At 31.7% G+C, this 16,687-nt stretch overlaps 2 protein-coding genes across 3 annotated transcripts; one reads left to right on the forward strand and one right to left on the reverse strand.

Moving 5' to 3' along the window:
- The first annotated feature begins 2,330 nt into the window (after positions 1-2,330).
- Positions 2,331-5,667, forward strand: LOC109799809 (rop guanine nucleotide exchange factor 9). The gene is made up of 7 exons (XM_020360444.3): positions 2,331-3,076; positions 3,266-3,382; positions 3,563-3,717; positions 4,053-4,127; positions 4,214-4,483; positions 4,705-5,025; positions 5,139-5,667. The coding sequence occupies exons 1-7, from the start codon at positions 2,803-2,805 to the stop codon at positions 5,574-5,576; spliced, it is 1,650 nt and encodes a 549-aa protein (XP_020216033.1). The 5' UTR covers positions 2,331-2,802; the 3' UTR covers positions 5,577-5,667.
- A 500-nt stretch (positions 5,668-6,167) lies between these two features.
- LOC109799811 (protein ABIL1) lies at positions 6,168-9,660 on the reverse strand. Of its 2 annotated transcripts, XM_020360446.3 has the most exons (9): positions 9,504-9,660; positions 9,271-9,370; positions 9,070-9,152; positions 8,054-8,201; positions 7,780-7,879; positions 7,600-7,636; positions 6,630-6,790; positions 6,464-6,528; positions 6,168-6,372 (listed from the first exon to the last, which is right to left on the reverse strand). In XM_020360446.3, exons 2-9 carry the CDS (start codon positions 9,358-9,360, stop codon positions 6,286-6,288), a joined length of 771 nt encoding a protein of 256 aa, XP_020216035.1. In that variant the 5' UTR covers positions 9,361-9,370; positions 9,504-9,660; the 3' UTR covers positions 6,168-6,285. The 2 variants fall into 2 exon arrangements, with proteins under 2 accessions (XP_020216035.1, XP_020216034.1); XM_020360445.2 differs by lacking the exon at positions 9,504-9,660 and having other exon boundaries at positions 9,271-9,479.
- Between the last annotated feature and the right edge of the window lie 7,027 nt (positions 9,661-16,687).

The raw sequence follows: 16,687 nt of genomic DNA on the forward strand, positions 1-16,687 counted from the left end.
AACACCCGAGATTCATACACATATGTTTTTATGTTGGTACGATATTGTTTCTTTAGACTTAAACTCTTATAATTTTATTTTTTTTATCATCTCTCAAAAGATTTCAAACTAATGAAAATTATGTGTGCTTTATAAATCTTTCTTTTTCCTCATGATCCAATGATATATGAATTTATTTGTATTCCAACAAATTTTTTCTCAAACAAAAGATCATGGTTTAACCTCCCTTCAAGGAAATTTTTTTTTCAACTACGAGTATTCAATGGTAGCTTTTAGAACTTTAGCCACACATGTTAGCTCGCACGCTGTCTGACCCCATATGACCAAGAAGATTGACTTTAATACCATTGTTGGGTACCTGAGATTCACATACACATGTCTCTACATTGGTATGATATAGTCTATTTTAAACTTAAACTCTTATAATTTTTCTTTTAATCATCTTTCAAAAGATTTTAAACTAATGAACAATATGTGTACTTTATATTTCCCCTAAGAAAAGGAAATATTTTCAATAAACGTATTTTCTTGCTTTTCCTTTCTACTAACTTCTTCATTATTGTTTTTATCCTACGAATATGACTTGATACTTGTGTAATCTCGTAAGATTCTCATGGTTAATACTTGTTTTGGTTAGGAACACAACGATTTTGTGTTTTTGAAGGCCAATTTCGTGGCGAATTCCTTGACCAAGAAAGGTTTAAGCTTTGAAATAGGTCTGCTAGTGTTTGATTTTGCTTCTGCATGTACTCAATTACCATTACTTGATGTATCTTTGATCCATTTTTACCATGGCTTCTGGTGTTTTGGGCTTCTAGGCCCTTTTTTTACTATAAAAAAAAAAACATAATGAATTAGGGTTATTGGTTAGAACAAAGGGCTTAATGTCAACAAATATTTTTTTTCTTAGAGTAGTGAATTTTAACTTGATTGATAATGACTTGAATTGAAGGTTAAGATGATTTGGTTAAGTGCAGAATTTGAATCCAACCCTAGCCATCACACTAGTAATATTATTATTTTAATTTTTGTGACCAGTATTTTGTTGGATTATGTAATTTTTTTGTTTGCTAGACTCATTTAAAAAATCCAATTTCTTAGTATTACGGAGTTCATTAATATGAAACCCAATCTTGGAATTATGTTTTTGTATTCTTATTCTTCCTCTCGAGAATCATCCAATGAAAATTATAAAATACATCTTTATTATTTGAGTATCAGTTAAAATAATGATAAATTTTTAATTTAGTACTTAGATCAAATTCTTGAGAGAATCATATTTTATAAGGAATATATTTTTTGGTATATAATGTCTTTTTTGGTATATATATATATATATATATAATATGTTTACTCGTGCAATGTATGAGATTAAATTTAAAAAATATTTTTATAATAATAAATAAATAAATAAAATATATGTAATTTTAGTTATAAAATGTGTTTAAGTATTGGTTTATAAATTTTGCAGCATAATTTCACTTTATTATTGGTTGAAGGTATACTAAAAATAAATAAAAGTTTTATTATCTTTACTAATTTCATGTAACTCAACTTGAATAAAAGGTAATAACATGAAAAGAAAATCAATTGATATATATATATATATATATATATATATATATATTAAAATATGATTAAATAAGAATAAATTAGTTTTGATAAAAAAAATTAATTTATATTTCAAATATATAAATTTAATTTATTTTTGTTATTTTAGAGTTTGTTTCCTTGTTTTTAAAATATGATACTATCAATATTTGATTATTGTATTACAATTTTTATGTGTATATAAAGAATTTATGAATAAAATTAGATCATGCTTTCTAATAAAAATAATTTTCTTATAAAATATAAATATAAAATAACCTATCAATATACACACATATATATTTTAATATATATATATATATATATATATATATATATATATATATATTAATCTCAATTTTATAAATCATGTTATTGATGATTTGAAACAAATTTTGTACTTGTCTCATTCATTTTCCGATCTCTCTCCTTTTTGTATAAGCTCTTAAAACTAAATTGTCGAGAACATATTTAGCAATAATAGTTATACCCTATTATATTTGCATATACACATGACAATACCACTATGGTTTATGGTATATGTGTAAAAATTGCATCCAGTGGCAGTGGGTGAACAAAGAAAACGATGATCAAGCCCCTATTCTAATTATAGTCACCTAATCATGTGTCTCTCCGGAAATTAATCCAAATTAACAGAAAATATGACAACCATTAAATGCAGTTATCTAAATTCCATTTTCTGCATCCATTCACTCATTCATATTCTTTTCCTTCAATCTGTTATTATATTTTTGGCATTGGTTAGAATTGGCAGAGAAATAGCGTGAAAAACAACTGCTATATTTAGATTCTCATTTCTTTCCTTGTCAATTATGGTAACAAATGGCAAGTATTAGCCTCTCAACCATTCATTCATAAAACAAACTAAACAGCTATCAACCATGTCCTCAAAACAACCCCATTATTTTCTGCTTCAAACATGCACACCACAATTCATTGAAACAGTGTTGAGTTTATTCATTTTCTCTTAGACTCTTTTGCTTTCATTTTTTAACATCACTTTTTGATTGAAGGGGTTCTATTTTCTTTCCCTTCTTTCTGCTCTTTCTCTCATTGATCAAATAGTACTTTTTTTCTATAGAAGAAGGAACACAACAAACATAGGTTCAAGGCCAACACTTCAACCTCAACTCCTTGTTCCTTTGTTTTTTTATAAAACAAAGGTAACACACAAAAAAGGTCGAATCAACGATGGTTCGAGCTTTTCGTCACCAAAAAAGCATGCAGAAGTCCAAGTCTTTTCATTTCAGAAAAATGTTTGAGATTCCAGGGAAACATATTCATGGTTTATTTGAAAGGGATCACGACGAAGCTGATGAAACTGATAAGGTGTACTCAAAAAGCTACGAGTCTAAGAGCTCATTTGATCATCGTTTTGAACATGCTCACAATAGTGATCATAGTCCAGCAGCAAGCTTGGGTTGTGAAGCACCTAAAATACCTCCAAAGCCAAAGGCACCAACTGGTATATTCTCTTTAAATTTTAAGCCAAGTCAAGCTTGTGCCTGGATTTCATATTGCAGTTAAATTAATTTGATCACCCTCAAAACTCAAAAGGATGAAATAAGATCATAAACTGCTTCTTGGTAGTTACCAGAAGATCATCAATAACACTGAGCACATATTGCTAAAAAAACTTGTGCTTTTATTTCAGAATCTGACATGATGAAGGAGAGGTTTGCTAAGCTGCTTTTAGGAGAAGACATGTCAGGTGCAGGGAATGGTGTTTCTTCAGCATTGGCTTTGTCAAATGCCATAACAAACCTGGCTGGTATATACCCTTTTTCCCCCTCCAATCCGTGTGTTATTCTATTTCTTCTACTAGCTTTGATTTCTATCAATTAATTGATAGTATAGTTATCTCAATTCAAATTCAAGCACGTTATTTTAAGTGTACTAATTGAAATGTGTTCTCTCAAGTCTCAATGAAATTTCCATTGATGCAATGCAGCATCTGTTTTTGGAGAATCATCAAAGCTGGAGCCAATGTCTGCAGAAAGAAAGGCCAGGTGGAAAAGAGAAATTGGTTGGCTTCTATCTGTAACGGATCATATTGTTGAATTTGCTCCATCACAACAGATAGCCAAGGATGGATCAACCATGGAGGTAGGCAACCTTATTTTGCCTCTACCTTCTTGGCTTCTTCCTGCCCCCTTCTTACAAAAAATTATTAGATAATATAGAATTACCAAATATTCATGATCCCGGTCAATCTCAACATAACATGTATTTAAGTTTTTCAGTTTACGTAAAAAAGTTAATAGCAGTTAATTATATGTCATGCAAAGATTCATTAGACACCATGTGGTCCAAGGCCAACTAACCCCTTCTTACCCTCCAAATTTAATAATACTAACGTATAACTACAAATGAGAGGTTCAAAAATCTTTGTTTCATTTTTGTCCTACTCTTACAAAGTAATATGTTCTGACATTGTGTAGATCATGACTACTCGGCAACGAACTGATCTGCTCATGAACATCCCGGCCTTGCGCAAGCTTGATGCAATGCTCATTGTAAGTAATTAAATACTATCTGAATCATTACTATTCAAATGGCTTCAATTCACACACTTTGGACTAACTAGATAGCAATGGAACAGGACACGTTAGACAACTTTAGAGATCAAAATGAGTTCTGGTATGTCTCTAAAAATGATGATGATTCTGAGGGTAACAACCAAAGGAAGAGTGACAAATGGTGGCTTCCAACAGTTAAAGTTCCCCCAACAGGAATGTCTGAAGTAGCCGGAAAATGGATACAGTACCAGAAGGACAATGTCACCCAAGTGCTTAAAGCAGCCATGGCAATAAATGCTCAAATACTATCAGAAATGGGGATTCCTGAGAACTACATCGAATCACTCCCCAAGGTAATATAATTAGACCAAAAGAATCTCTAATTGGCTTACGGTCCATTTGAATACAAGCTTAGAAGTTTTGTCAGCTTCTCTACTGAAAAATAAAGAGTTTATTTTATAGTAGAGAAATTAACAAAAACATTTCTAGGGTGTATCCAAACAGGTTCTTAATCATTTTATTAGAACACAAAACTAGTAACTTGGGTCAATCTTCTCCTTCATGTCTCTGGCAGAATGGTAGAGAAAGCCTTGGTGAATCAATCTATAAGAGCATTACAGTGGAATTTTTTGATCCTGGGCAATTTCTCGCAACAATGGACTTGTCCACAGAACATAAGGTGCTTGACCTCAAGAATAGGATTGAAGCTTCCATAGTGATATGGAGAAGGAAGATGACCAACAAGGATAGTAAGTCTTCCTGGAGTTCAGCAGTGAGCATTGAGAAGAGGGAACTCTTCGAGGAGAGAGCTGAGACAATATTGCTTATGCTCAAACACCAGTACCCAGGACTTCCACAATCTTCACTTGACATTAGCAAAATCCAATACAACAAGGTAAAAACAAACAACATTGCAAGTTTGTAACTAGTTTGTTCATGTTACACGTGTTTCAACTTTTAAATAAGATGGCCACTAACAAAATTTGAATGATTACAAAATGATCACAGGATGTGGGACAAGCCATTCTAGAGAGCTACTCAAGAGTCATAGAAAGCCTGGCTTACACAGTTACCTCAAGGATTGAGGATGTCTTATATGCTGATTCAGTGGCAAAGAACCCATCATTGGTAGTGAGTAGCAGAAGGATTTCATTGGAATCAGTGTCAGAGCAAACTTCCCCAAACTCTGGGAAGGAGAATAGCAACTTAAAATCATCAGGGACACCACCTTCAATGACTCTCTCAGATTTCATGGGTTGGAGTTCAATCAAGGAGGGGAGTGACATGAGGAAGAGTAACTCCTCAGAAGACTCGGAAGAGTGCTTGAATGAAAAGGATGAAAAGATTGTGAATAAATCTCCTAAAACCCCACAGCCACAGAAATCCTTCTATTTGGACAAACTTGAGTACTTGAATGCTTTAAAAAGTCCCATAGCTCGACATTAGTATCAATAACAAAATAGGAATGGGAGAGAAAAATATTGGAACACAATAAAAAAGAAGCTAGAATGCAAATGTAAACACTCAGATTAAGGCCCTGGTTATGTAGAAGCAGGATCCTACTTGATTAGAAAGGGAAGTTTATATACAACTATGTTATGGGGTCTTATGCTTCTTATTATAACCGGCTTGTACATTATGCCATTCAGACTATTAGGTTTTGTAATTGCTGGACTGGTTGTAATTTTTTTTTTCTTTACTTCCAAATAGTGGAAGATTGATAGTTATTCATGTAAAATCATTCTTGAAATCTTCACCCTTTTTTTTTTTTGCTCATCTTAGTGTTATTGCCCTTGGAACTAGTTTGCAGGCTGTTGTTTCCTTATGATTCTATTTGGATAGAAACTTAGAAGAGCTTTTGAAAGTTTCTCTACTGAAAATAAAGAGTTGTTTCTAGTAGAAAAGTTTCCAAAAACATTTCTACCTTGTATGCAACCAGACTTTATGTCTTGTTCAGTTCAGTGACTATGAATATTCACACGTGCTAAATCTAAATCATTATAACTAGCAAAATTACAAAAACAACTACATTCAAAGTGCTTCAAAATATAAATATTTGCAGATAATGTTTGATTCCTGAATCATACATCTAACATTGAACTTCCACACGAAAATGATAGAACATCAACACAATGAGTGTTTAAAACTATTAGTTTCATTGGATTCTTTTAGTACGCCGAATGAGCCATAAGATGTCACTCCCATGCAAGGATCTTCTATGGCGTGTAACTTTCGGGGAACCCTACAAATAATAATAATAATAATAATAATAATAATAAGCCTTTCAAATTACAAATATATGACTCAGAAACCATTACAGAAAACAAACTCACTTGGAAATGAAATGTAGGATTTGAAACTTTTGTTAAGACTGATAAACCATCCCGAACAGGTACCACTATAGTTTTAGAATGGAAAGAAAATTATGTTAGAGGTGCAACTAAAAAAAAAGCCATGTAGAAGATAAAGAATATGCATTAGAAGAACATAATTTTGTACCCATTGTCAAATTGTTGTGCTTGTTTAATGTTGTAACGCTGGTTGGCTTCAAATTCTTATTTGCATGTACCTTCTGGGTGTACAAAAAAAGAGGCAAATCCTCCTGTTTTTCTAGTATGTGTTTATCTTCTATTTTTGAGGGATCTTCAGTTTTAGAGTCTCTGCATTGGATAAAAATAAAATACAATATAGACTAAACTGAAACGTAAAATATAGTTCATTATCATGATGAAAATGCCATGGTCTTCATTGGTTCTGACCTATGAAGCACCCATACTTCAATTTGCTTCACGTATCCGTATCCGATACGTATCCGATACGATACTCTTGGATACTTCACCGATACGTGTCAATGAAGTATCCCGGTCTTTAAAAATATTATGAAAATTTTATTCAATTCCGATACTCTCAGATACTTCACTGATACTTATTAGTGATTGATATGTATTAATAAAGTATTCAAATTTTTTGAAAAATTATTAATATCCATTACAATAAACATGTTTAATATAGAAACATAGAAATATTGGTCCTTGATGAACTGTAAATGAAAATTGTCTTTTATATAGATAATTTTAAGAAATGAATGAAATTGGTAATATTATTTCTATTTGTAAATAATAAAAAGTAATTTATGATAAAATGATTTATAATTTATTTATTTTTAGTAATGTACAATATGCTTTTAATTTGGATTTGCAAAATAGAAATTATATATTTAATATTTATGAATTTTGATCAAAATTATAAGTACACAATTATTATATTGCATGAACATTGATATATATGATGACACGTATCTTACAAGTATCGTATCCTATATATATTAAAATAATCGTATCGCCGTATCGGATACGTGTCGTATCCGATACGCGTATCGTATCGGTGCATCATAGGTTCTGACTATGAGAAAACATATGGTCAAACATTACTCATTGTCATATTCATGAGGGTTTTGAGGAATGAGTACCTTAATTTTTCACAGCTTGATCTCTCAAGGATGGGTGCTGATCATGGAAAGCAAGTAAAAAACAAATAAAACAGAAATGAGATAAATGGAAAAACAATAATGGACTGACAATATAATGTAATTGATTGGAAACTTTTTTGTCCCTATAAAAAAATTCAAAGGGTTACATCAAATATTTACGTGATGATAAATATCTTGAATGGAATCTTGGCAATTTCTCCCTCCATCTCATTTTTGTGAGGTTAAGCTTATCAGCATATTGTTCACATGAGAAAAGTCTCTGTAGAAAAGGACCATCATCAGTAACTGTTATTGATTTGCTATGTGTGTTAAAATTTTATATTTTATTTTCTCCTTCACTGAAGCATTTATCTTATATTTTGTTAATGCAAATAACTTTTGGATAACTTACTGATAAGGCTATTTTGAGCAAGTACAAAGTAATAATACTAACTTGTTTGAGGCACTGAATTCGTGATTCAGCCTCAGAAAAGGCATTTGTTTGAGAAACTAGGCCTTCAAGATTAGCCGAAACGTTCCCAAGATGATCAACTACAGTGACCATGGCGCTGCATATGTATTCTTTTGTGTTTTCCATCACACTGAAAGATGTACAAATACTAATCAGTCACGGGTCAACACATCCAACAAACAAACAAACAAACTCTTAGATAAAAATTAGAAAGCTCATTGAAAAAGTAATACCAGAAAAAAATATAAAGTTTTAGTACACTATGATTTTAGGATTTCTAAGCAAAATATGTGGCATTCTAAAAACTCAACAATAACGTAGTGTGAACAATATACTTCACCTCTTCATATTATTACCTTACCATCCTAAATTAGCACAAATAGTTATTATAGTTTAACTTTTATACCGGTGTAAAGATTTCTATACTTTTAATAAATCCGGTATAACTTTTGTATTTATTATAAAAGTCAATCAATTTATCATACATAATACATGATAATGTATGATTAGATAAAAATATAAAAGTTTGTTACACTGTCGATGCGTTTGAGTAAATGTAAACTTATTTACATTCATTGAATTTTGGATTATGCTAACCCCGAACAGTGACATGATGGGTAGTGGTCCCCCATTATACAAATGCATATCTTTTGCAATTATGCCCTACGGATTGGGGAGACAACTTTAACCCAAAACAATGATGCAAAATGAACTTCTAGGCCCAAGCCTGCACTTATATGGGCTGGTGCAACATCAGGGTGACACTCAGAAAGGCCTCTCACAGGCCACAAATGTTAGCAAATTATTCAACACAAGGAGAAAAAGAATTTACAACTAAAATCTTGCCATGTAGACATGACTAGTCATATGTCACATAGACCACAGAAGAGGAATGAATCCTGAACCTGATAGAAAACTGGCAAAGATAAAAGCACCAGCCTGAAGCCAAAGGAAGAAAATAACCTTCAGATTGGTATTAAAGTGTAGAAAGGACTCACTCTCTCTTAGCTTCACTTTTCAAGAAAGTTGTTTCACAATAATCTGCAGCATGGTGAAGTTGAGACTGCAATTCTCTTAGCTCCTACGACCAGCATGACCAAAAGAGGAACTTCACTGAAAAACTGTAGAATACTAGAACAGAATACATGCATACAAAACAACACATGTGCATGTATAGATATATATAGATATATATGAACCTGAAGAGACTTGTGAAAGCGCATGTTTTCTCCTTCTTCAGCCTCAGCTTCCTGTTTTTCAAGGGAAGGAGACTTGAAATTCACCTCCATGGTCTTGTTACTGATTCAGAGGAAGAAACAAGAGATGAAGTTGTGAAAATAATGCAAAGACAAATGAAGACTTCACAAGAGTTTCTTATCTACTCCTTTTGCTGAATGAGAGTTGTGGATGTATATGTAATATGACTACATACCTTATTTTTGTGCAGCTTATAAGGGAGTGATGATGTCACCAATCGAGGTTAATTTGTGTTGTGACATGTTGAAACAAACAAAACTCAATAAAGGGGTGATTAGCAAGCACAAAAAATATGGTGGAAGATGACAAATAACAGTTTCAGTCCCGTGACATTCTGTTTCTCCCTTTTGTGAGCTTTTATGTTAAAAGGCAAGGTCATTTCTGACACTAATGTAATGAAAGACACCGCACTAGTACTTGCGTTACACAACAAATTTAATTTTATACCTATTTAAAAATTGACTGTACAAACAATTGAAGCTAGAATTGCTGATTCGGATTATCTTCTGAAATTCTTTTGACGAGAACAATGTAGTGTTGCTTTTACCGTTGTACTGTCTCACACTAAAAATATATATGATGAGACAAAAACAAAATCAAATAATTGCCTCACATTTTGAATGGCACATAAAGGGGTGAGATTGTTCAGATTTGGTTCGCGTTAAACGGCACACGCAACTGTTCAAGGGCTCATGTAATAGATAGATAGATTACAGGCACATTTGTAAAGGATGCCTCTCATTGAAGAAATGACAGTGTGATTAAGTACCTCAATTAAGCAAATGATTCTTGTAGCTTTATTTTAAAGTTGGACAGAAATTAATTTTGAATCATTGAAAGTAGTAGGAATGTCTCCAAATTAATTTTGATTTATAAATAAATGTTACATTGAAATGTACAAATAATACGACTAGGAGGTGTTGATTTTAGGTGTTTTGAAAATAAACAGAATTCAAAGAGGATATAATAACATAACAAAATTTAGTTCCGAAGGTTAATTAGTGGTATATGTCAGAATGATTGAGGTAATGAGGAAGAATAAGAGAAATGAAAACTAAAACCATACTTGTTTCTCACTGCATTGACCACTACACGGAAAGCTAGCAAGGCATGTGCAGTGTTTGAAAATGCTATTCTTGAAATCAACTCAAAGACTGGAGGGAGATTTTATTTTATTTTTCTTCTGGTTTGGAAAATGAAATATTTTAAATTTTATTTATACTTTTAGTAACGTGTGCTTCATGCAGAAGTTTTTTATTGAAAATTTTGATTTAATTTCGAGAATGCCAGTTAAGATTAAGAGAGAAATTTTCCAATCGGCTTGGTGTGCAATAAAGTCCAAGAGCCAGAACCATTTAATTTGTATTTTCCAGCTATTTGATGAGGATTACAAATCAACTTCTTTTTATGACAACATTACCAAATTTCTTTGCTTATTCCGATTGATAATTTGAAATAGTTCAAGTAAAGAGTATTTATAGGTGCGTGGAAGTATTTAATACCGATAAACATTCTGGTCAGTAATTCTTTTTTTTTGTGGAAAATGTTTTTAATTGTGATAAACTAAATTGCCAAATCATCTGTTTCTACCCATGTAAAAACTTTGAATGGCAGACTTTTATTATAGATACACCTTAATCTGCCTGTCTCTATGTGAAACAGAACATTACAAAATATTTAAAATCACAAGCACTTTTTTTTATAATTATTATTATGTGTACACAACAATAAGATTTGAACTTAAAAGTAAAAATCCCGTGCAAACTACTTAAGCAACTTCTATCACTATTTTTTTTTCTTTTTTTAGCTACAAAAAAATAAAACGAACTTTGTGTCTGCAACACAATACAACCGCTTATCAATTCTCCTGACCAAAAATATCTCAGATTTTGTACATTTCTTAAGATGATCGCCTTATTAATTCATGTTTGCCAAGATCCAGATGTTGAAACTCCTTGGCAGATGCAGTTGTAAGAGCTGAACTTGCACAATTCCCATTTTGAAGATGATCAAAATAAACTAGAAGGATGGGGTACCTCAGTATATCATGAAGTTAATTCCTTAAAATGCATATTGTATAGGTAGGCTTCAAGTTTTAGGTCTATGCACAAGTTCATGGAAAGAATAGTACCAAAAAAAACAAAAAGAACACAAGTTAAATTCGATGGAAGGTTTTGAATTGTGTTCAGTATTTTTAAACTAAAGACACAAATGTTTTACTAGGCAACATAAGCCAAGAATTAAACAATAGAGACTTAGAAAAGATATCAAAGCTAATTGTATGTTTCCACTGATGTTTATCAAATCCAACTGAATTGCAGGCTCGGCAACACAATGTTGTGACCTGAAACAAGTTTAATCATGCAATATATTAAATCTTCAGGCATAATGCTTTGTGTTGTATTATTAGTTGACATGTACTCATTCAAACCTCATAATAACCAAAAGATACCCTTTAAATTCATATGAACAACAATTGAACCAGTTCCTAAAAGTAATTGAAATTGAAATTAGTTACAAGCATGACCCATGAAGATATCAGATGAATGATTGCAAGATTGCAACTAAAGTAAAATACATGCATGAGTACTAGAATGTTATACACTAGTCACTAATTACATGTTGGGATACAAATAAGTCTCACATCAATAAAATAAGATAAAAAATAATAAATTATATAGTACAAACATACTTTAATGATTAAGAGGTAATATCATAAAAGCATTGAAATATCTGTAAAGTAGACAATCTCAAACATTTTACTTTAGTATATACAATGCACCTATCAAAAGGAATTTTGGCATAGATTCTATTTATTTATTGTTTTGGAATAAAATAGTAAATTATTCCCTGTTTGTTGAGCCTATATTGTTGTCCACGAAAGGTGAATTCCCGATAACACGCCAGAAAGTGTATTTTTCTAACTAATTAAATATCACCTAAGATTTTATACTTATTTATTTATCATAAAAATTGACAACTTACAATTTTTAAAGTGTTAGTATTGATTTTAATAAGATATTAATATTTTGTCGTCGTGGTTTTAATTTCTTTTAAAAGCTAACGTTTTAAATTAAGGTATTTATTTTTTACTTTTTTTTTTCTTCAACACAATTTTGTTTTCTGCTTTTTTAATCAATCCCCTCTCTTTTATGTGTTATGGATTTGTTAGTTTTGTATATTCCAATTTCCAAGCATTTGCGAAGTGCAATGCTCTTACATACCTCAACAAGTTACTACAGTATACCTATTTAAGTTTTATATTGTTATTTTATAATTTAAATATACATAATATTGATATTAATATAATATGTTATAGTATCGTGTTGACTGGATCTTATCCGATATATAACATTGATATATTTTTATTTTATAATTAAAATATACATGATGTTAATATAAAAAAATAAAATAAAATACATGGACTAAAACCATAAAATAACTATATTTTTACGCAAAACATATTTAAATCTTTTAATTAGCATCTAACTTAAGCTTACTGACATTGTATAAAAGATACTTATGTGATTTCTAAAAGAAGGTTTGGTAATTAAGACAGAAAAAAGAACAATTAAGGATAAGTTCAAGGGTGTTTTTTTAAAATACTTTTTACAATGATTTTTAGAAGAAAGTTGTTGAAAAGAGAAAAAAAAAATACAACGCCATAAAAACATGAATAATAACAAATAAAAAATAAAAATAAATTATAATAACTAATAAATGCTCTAATTTTTTAGTTTTAAAACGGAAAAGTAAAATTTTACAAATATTTTTCAGAAATTAGTCTTCTCAAACAGGTTTTTAATTTTTTAAAATAAAAATTGTTTTTAAGCTCAAAAAACAAAAACACTTCTATACTTCATTTTTCATGTAAAGATAGTTGTATTCCGTTTCTTTCACTTAAACACTTGGATTAATCTATAATTTATCCTATTAATAAAGAGATTATATATTTTGGTAACCACTTTCTCCATATAATCATATCTTAAACTACTATTTCTTTCTCTAGTTTTCTTAAAAAATTATTCTTACATTTATACTTACTCAAAAACTTATTATCAACTATTCACTTTTTTATATATTTTTAAAATATAAAGAGACACAAAGTATATATTTTACGATAATAATAATAATAATAATTAAAGAAAAAACACTTTTTGATGTCTGCAATTCATTTCCAAATTTATTTTTTAGTTAACAACTTTCAAAATACTATAAATGACTTAACATAATTGCTTATTAATTAACAATTAAAAAAATTATTATTCTCTCGAAGACTTAAAGTAGGTGGCTATAGAGAAGAAGAATTGAAAAGTAACATTAATGAGAATCAACAACCATCGGCCTAAACAAAGAGTATTTCTCATTTATTCACAAATAAAAATTCGTGAAGTGTTAGACTTAGATTCACGCCTTAACTATTTTTTTTTATAATGGAGTTGTATGTTTTTATTTATAATTTTTATTAATAAAACATGATTTCTCATTTTGATGTATACATTAATTTTATAATTTTATTCTTATATATAACTATATTAATTTTAAACTATTTTTTCTCTTCACTATTCTTCAAAAACTACCCTTGTAATTATAATTATCTAAATAGTGTTTAGACTCTCTAATTATTAATTTTCCACTTTAATTTTATTTATATTTTTAAAAATACACAAAGGACTTTCTTTTTTATGCTAGTATATCAACCATTTATGTGTTAAATACAGATATATTTATTTAGTGAGGTGTTTCTAACCTCATTCACTTGTTTAATCTATGATATTTTTAATTCTAAATAGTCAATAAGGTGTTACTAATTTATGTTATTTTATTATTTTATGATATTTACAACGGTCATATAACTAGTTTAATATTCTTAAGCACATCTCATTGTTGTAAACTATGTTGTACTAAATTTTAAATTATTAAAAATATTCTAAATCGTTTAGTTTAAACATTTTTATATTATTTCTAACTATAATATAGTTTTTTTTAAATCTTTCTAAGCTTAACTTATTATATTACTTACAAAAATAAATGTTAATCTATGGTCATAAGAATGAAAATTTGAATTAATTTGTAGTTAGAGGTTTGACCTTGTGGATTTAAATGAGTAAAGAACTTGTGATGAAATATCCTTGTGTTATTTGAGATTATGATAAACCTCACTTATCCTGACTAGTCATTACAAGAATAATTCAAATTTCACAACGACAAGAAAAATCTAAAATTTATAATTAATATTGATTACAAAAGAATTTTGTACATTCTATTTATTAATTTGTATTTATTGGATAATTGTTTTCACTCTTTTATTTTTCTTTGTTTTAAAACTAAATTAATTATAATGCAAAATAGATTGATCTTCCCAACATACTCGACCCCGTTACTTTAGTTATATCGACAGTATTTGTAACATTGTAAAAAAAAAAAAAAGAGAGAGGCTGATTCAGTAGCCCAGAACGGGTCGTTCCCAAACTGGAACGGGCCGTTCCACACTACTGAATTGAACTACATATTGTAGTTGAGAACGGGCCGTTCCGGAGGGAGAATGGGTCGTTCTAGGAAGGAGAACGGGCCGTTCCGGAGGGAGAATGGGCCGTTCCGGAGGGAGAACGGGCCGTTCCGGATGAGTCTCAGAACGGGCCGTTCTGATTTCAGAACGGGCCGTTCTAGGCGTGGATTTTGTGCGTGATCTGGGAGTTCAGAACGGGTTGTTCCGGTATCGGTACGGGCCGTTCTGGCCACTCCGGATTGCCTATAAATAGGGGTGAGGGGGGGCCGTGAGGAGTTCTGGTTCTAGAGAGAAGTTTTAGAGAGAAGGTCTCTGGGTTAGTGAGCTCCTTTCTCTCCCAAATTTCTCTGTTTAACTCCTTTTCTCCTCTAGATCAATAACTCCTTCTGTCTTTTCTTGAAATTCAGATTAGAAAGCTTGTTTTGGGAGGATTGAAGTTTCGAGTTGAGCCTCGAGGGAAAATTCTACTTTTGTTCAGTCTTTGGCTATCTGAGCCAATCTTCAGGTAAGGGAAGCTAGATTGTTTGCATGTGGCTGAATTTGTTAGTTTGGATGAGAGTTTTGAACTCTCTGAATAGTTTTAGGCCGGGCGCAGGTTGAGCGTGTCAGGCGTGGAAGAGCTTAGAGCTCTTGGGTTGGTGTTAGGCCAGGCGCGAGTTGACGGCACTGTGCTTGAATATATTTATGAATGAATTGATGCTTATGCATGTTTAAAGTTGAAGTTTTAGATCATGTATGTATGATATATGATGTATGGTGAGGTGTGATTCATATGTATGCTTTGTGATGATATATATGAATGTTTGAATATGATATGTTCATATGGTATGTGTTGATCATAATGGTGGGCAGACCATTATGATGTATGATGCATTATTGCATGTGATGTCTTATGACATGTGTATGATTTTTGATCATGATGGTGGGCAGACCATTATGATGTATGATGCATGATTGCATGTGATGCCTATGGCATGAGTCTAGCCTAGGACTTGAGGAGAGGAAAAATATTTTCGAACTAGAAGAGCTCACATAGAGTCTCTTGAGAGTGGTGCTTGGATAGGCCACTGATATATGAGAGTGGTGCTCTGGGAGGCCACTGGATTTGGGAGAGTGGTGCTCAGATAGACCACTGGGTTGGGTGAGTCTCCTCTAAGTCCTTAGCTAGTGTTGGAGCGGGGTATGAGGTCGAGGGTTATTCCCTTAACCAAGTACTCAGGAAGGTGCGTGGATCCTTGCGGATAGTCGGTGGGCGAACTCCACAATTGACTTGGTTAATGCATGCCAATGTCGTGGTAAGCCCGTACCCAGCTGTGCTATACCTGACGGTGGATCTGGACTTCCAAGTGTGTAAGTGACATCATCCGAGTAAACCCGAGTGAGGATTATATATCCTATTTAGCTGTGACCGAGCGGGCGCATTGGGCGTGAAAACGGTTGGGGTGGTTTCGGTAGGATGGAATGTCACTTGTACAGCTCTATTGTTATGGAGATCTCCTAGGTGTATGCGTGACGACGCATTAGATGATTGATATGTATGCATATCTGTCATGAGTTGCATTCATTGCATGATTATTAATATGATGAAGTGTGGTGTTTGACTTCATGTTTGATGAATGAATGATTGATTGAGATGAAAGGTTCCTCAGGGACAGGATTTGGGATGCATGTGTAGTATAGATTTTTATTCTGTACTTGTATTATTGATCTTTGAATTCTAGCTTACCCTTTTGTTTTCCATGTGGTGGAACTGCGATGATCATACTTGGTATGGGAGCAGGTCAGGGATAGCTTGGGAGTAGAGATGATCGTTGTGAGACGAGGAGCTGAGTCTCGTGTTTTGAGTTACC

The sequence above is a fragment of the Cajanus cajan genome, chromosome 1, assembly GCF_000230855.2.
Source record: "Cajanus cajan strain Asha chromosome 1, NIPB_CcT2T_4, whole genome shotgun sequence".
NCBI lineage: Eukaryota > Viridiplantae > Streptophyta > Magnoliopsida > Fabales > Fabaceae > Cajanus > Cajanus cajan.

Excerpts from the sequence above, each read along its gene's own strand:
- LOC109799809 (XM_020360444.3), top strand. The coding sequence starts at position 2,803 with ATGGTTCGAGCTTTTCGTCACCAAAAAAGCATGCAGAAGTCCAAGTCT. Across the intron at positions 3,718-4,052 it reads AGGATGGATCAACCATGGAG|ATCATGACTACTCGGCAACG; the intron begins GTAGGCAACCTT and ends GACATTGTGTAG. Across the intron at positions 5,026-5,138 it reads GCAAAATCCAATACAACAAG|GATGTGGGACAAGCCATTCT; the intron begins GTAAAAACAAAC and ends AAATGATCACAG.
- LOC109799811 (XM_020360446.3), bottom strand. The coding sequence starts at position 9,360 with ATGGAGGTGAATTTCAAGTCTCCTTCCCTTGAAAAACAGGAAGCTGAG. Across the intron at positions 6,791-7,599 it reads TCAAGCTGTGAAAAATTAAG|AGACTCTAAAACTGAAGATC; the intron begins GTACTCATTCCT and ends TATCCAATGCAG. Across the intron at positions 6,373-6,463 it reads ATCCTACATTTCATTTCCAA|GGTTCCCCGAAAGTTACACG; the intron begins GTGAGTTTGTTT and ends TATTATTTGTAG.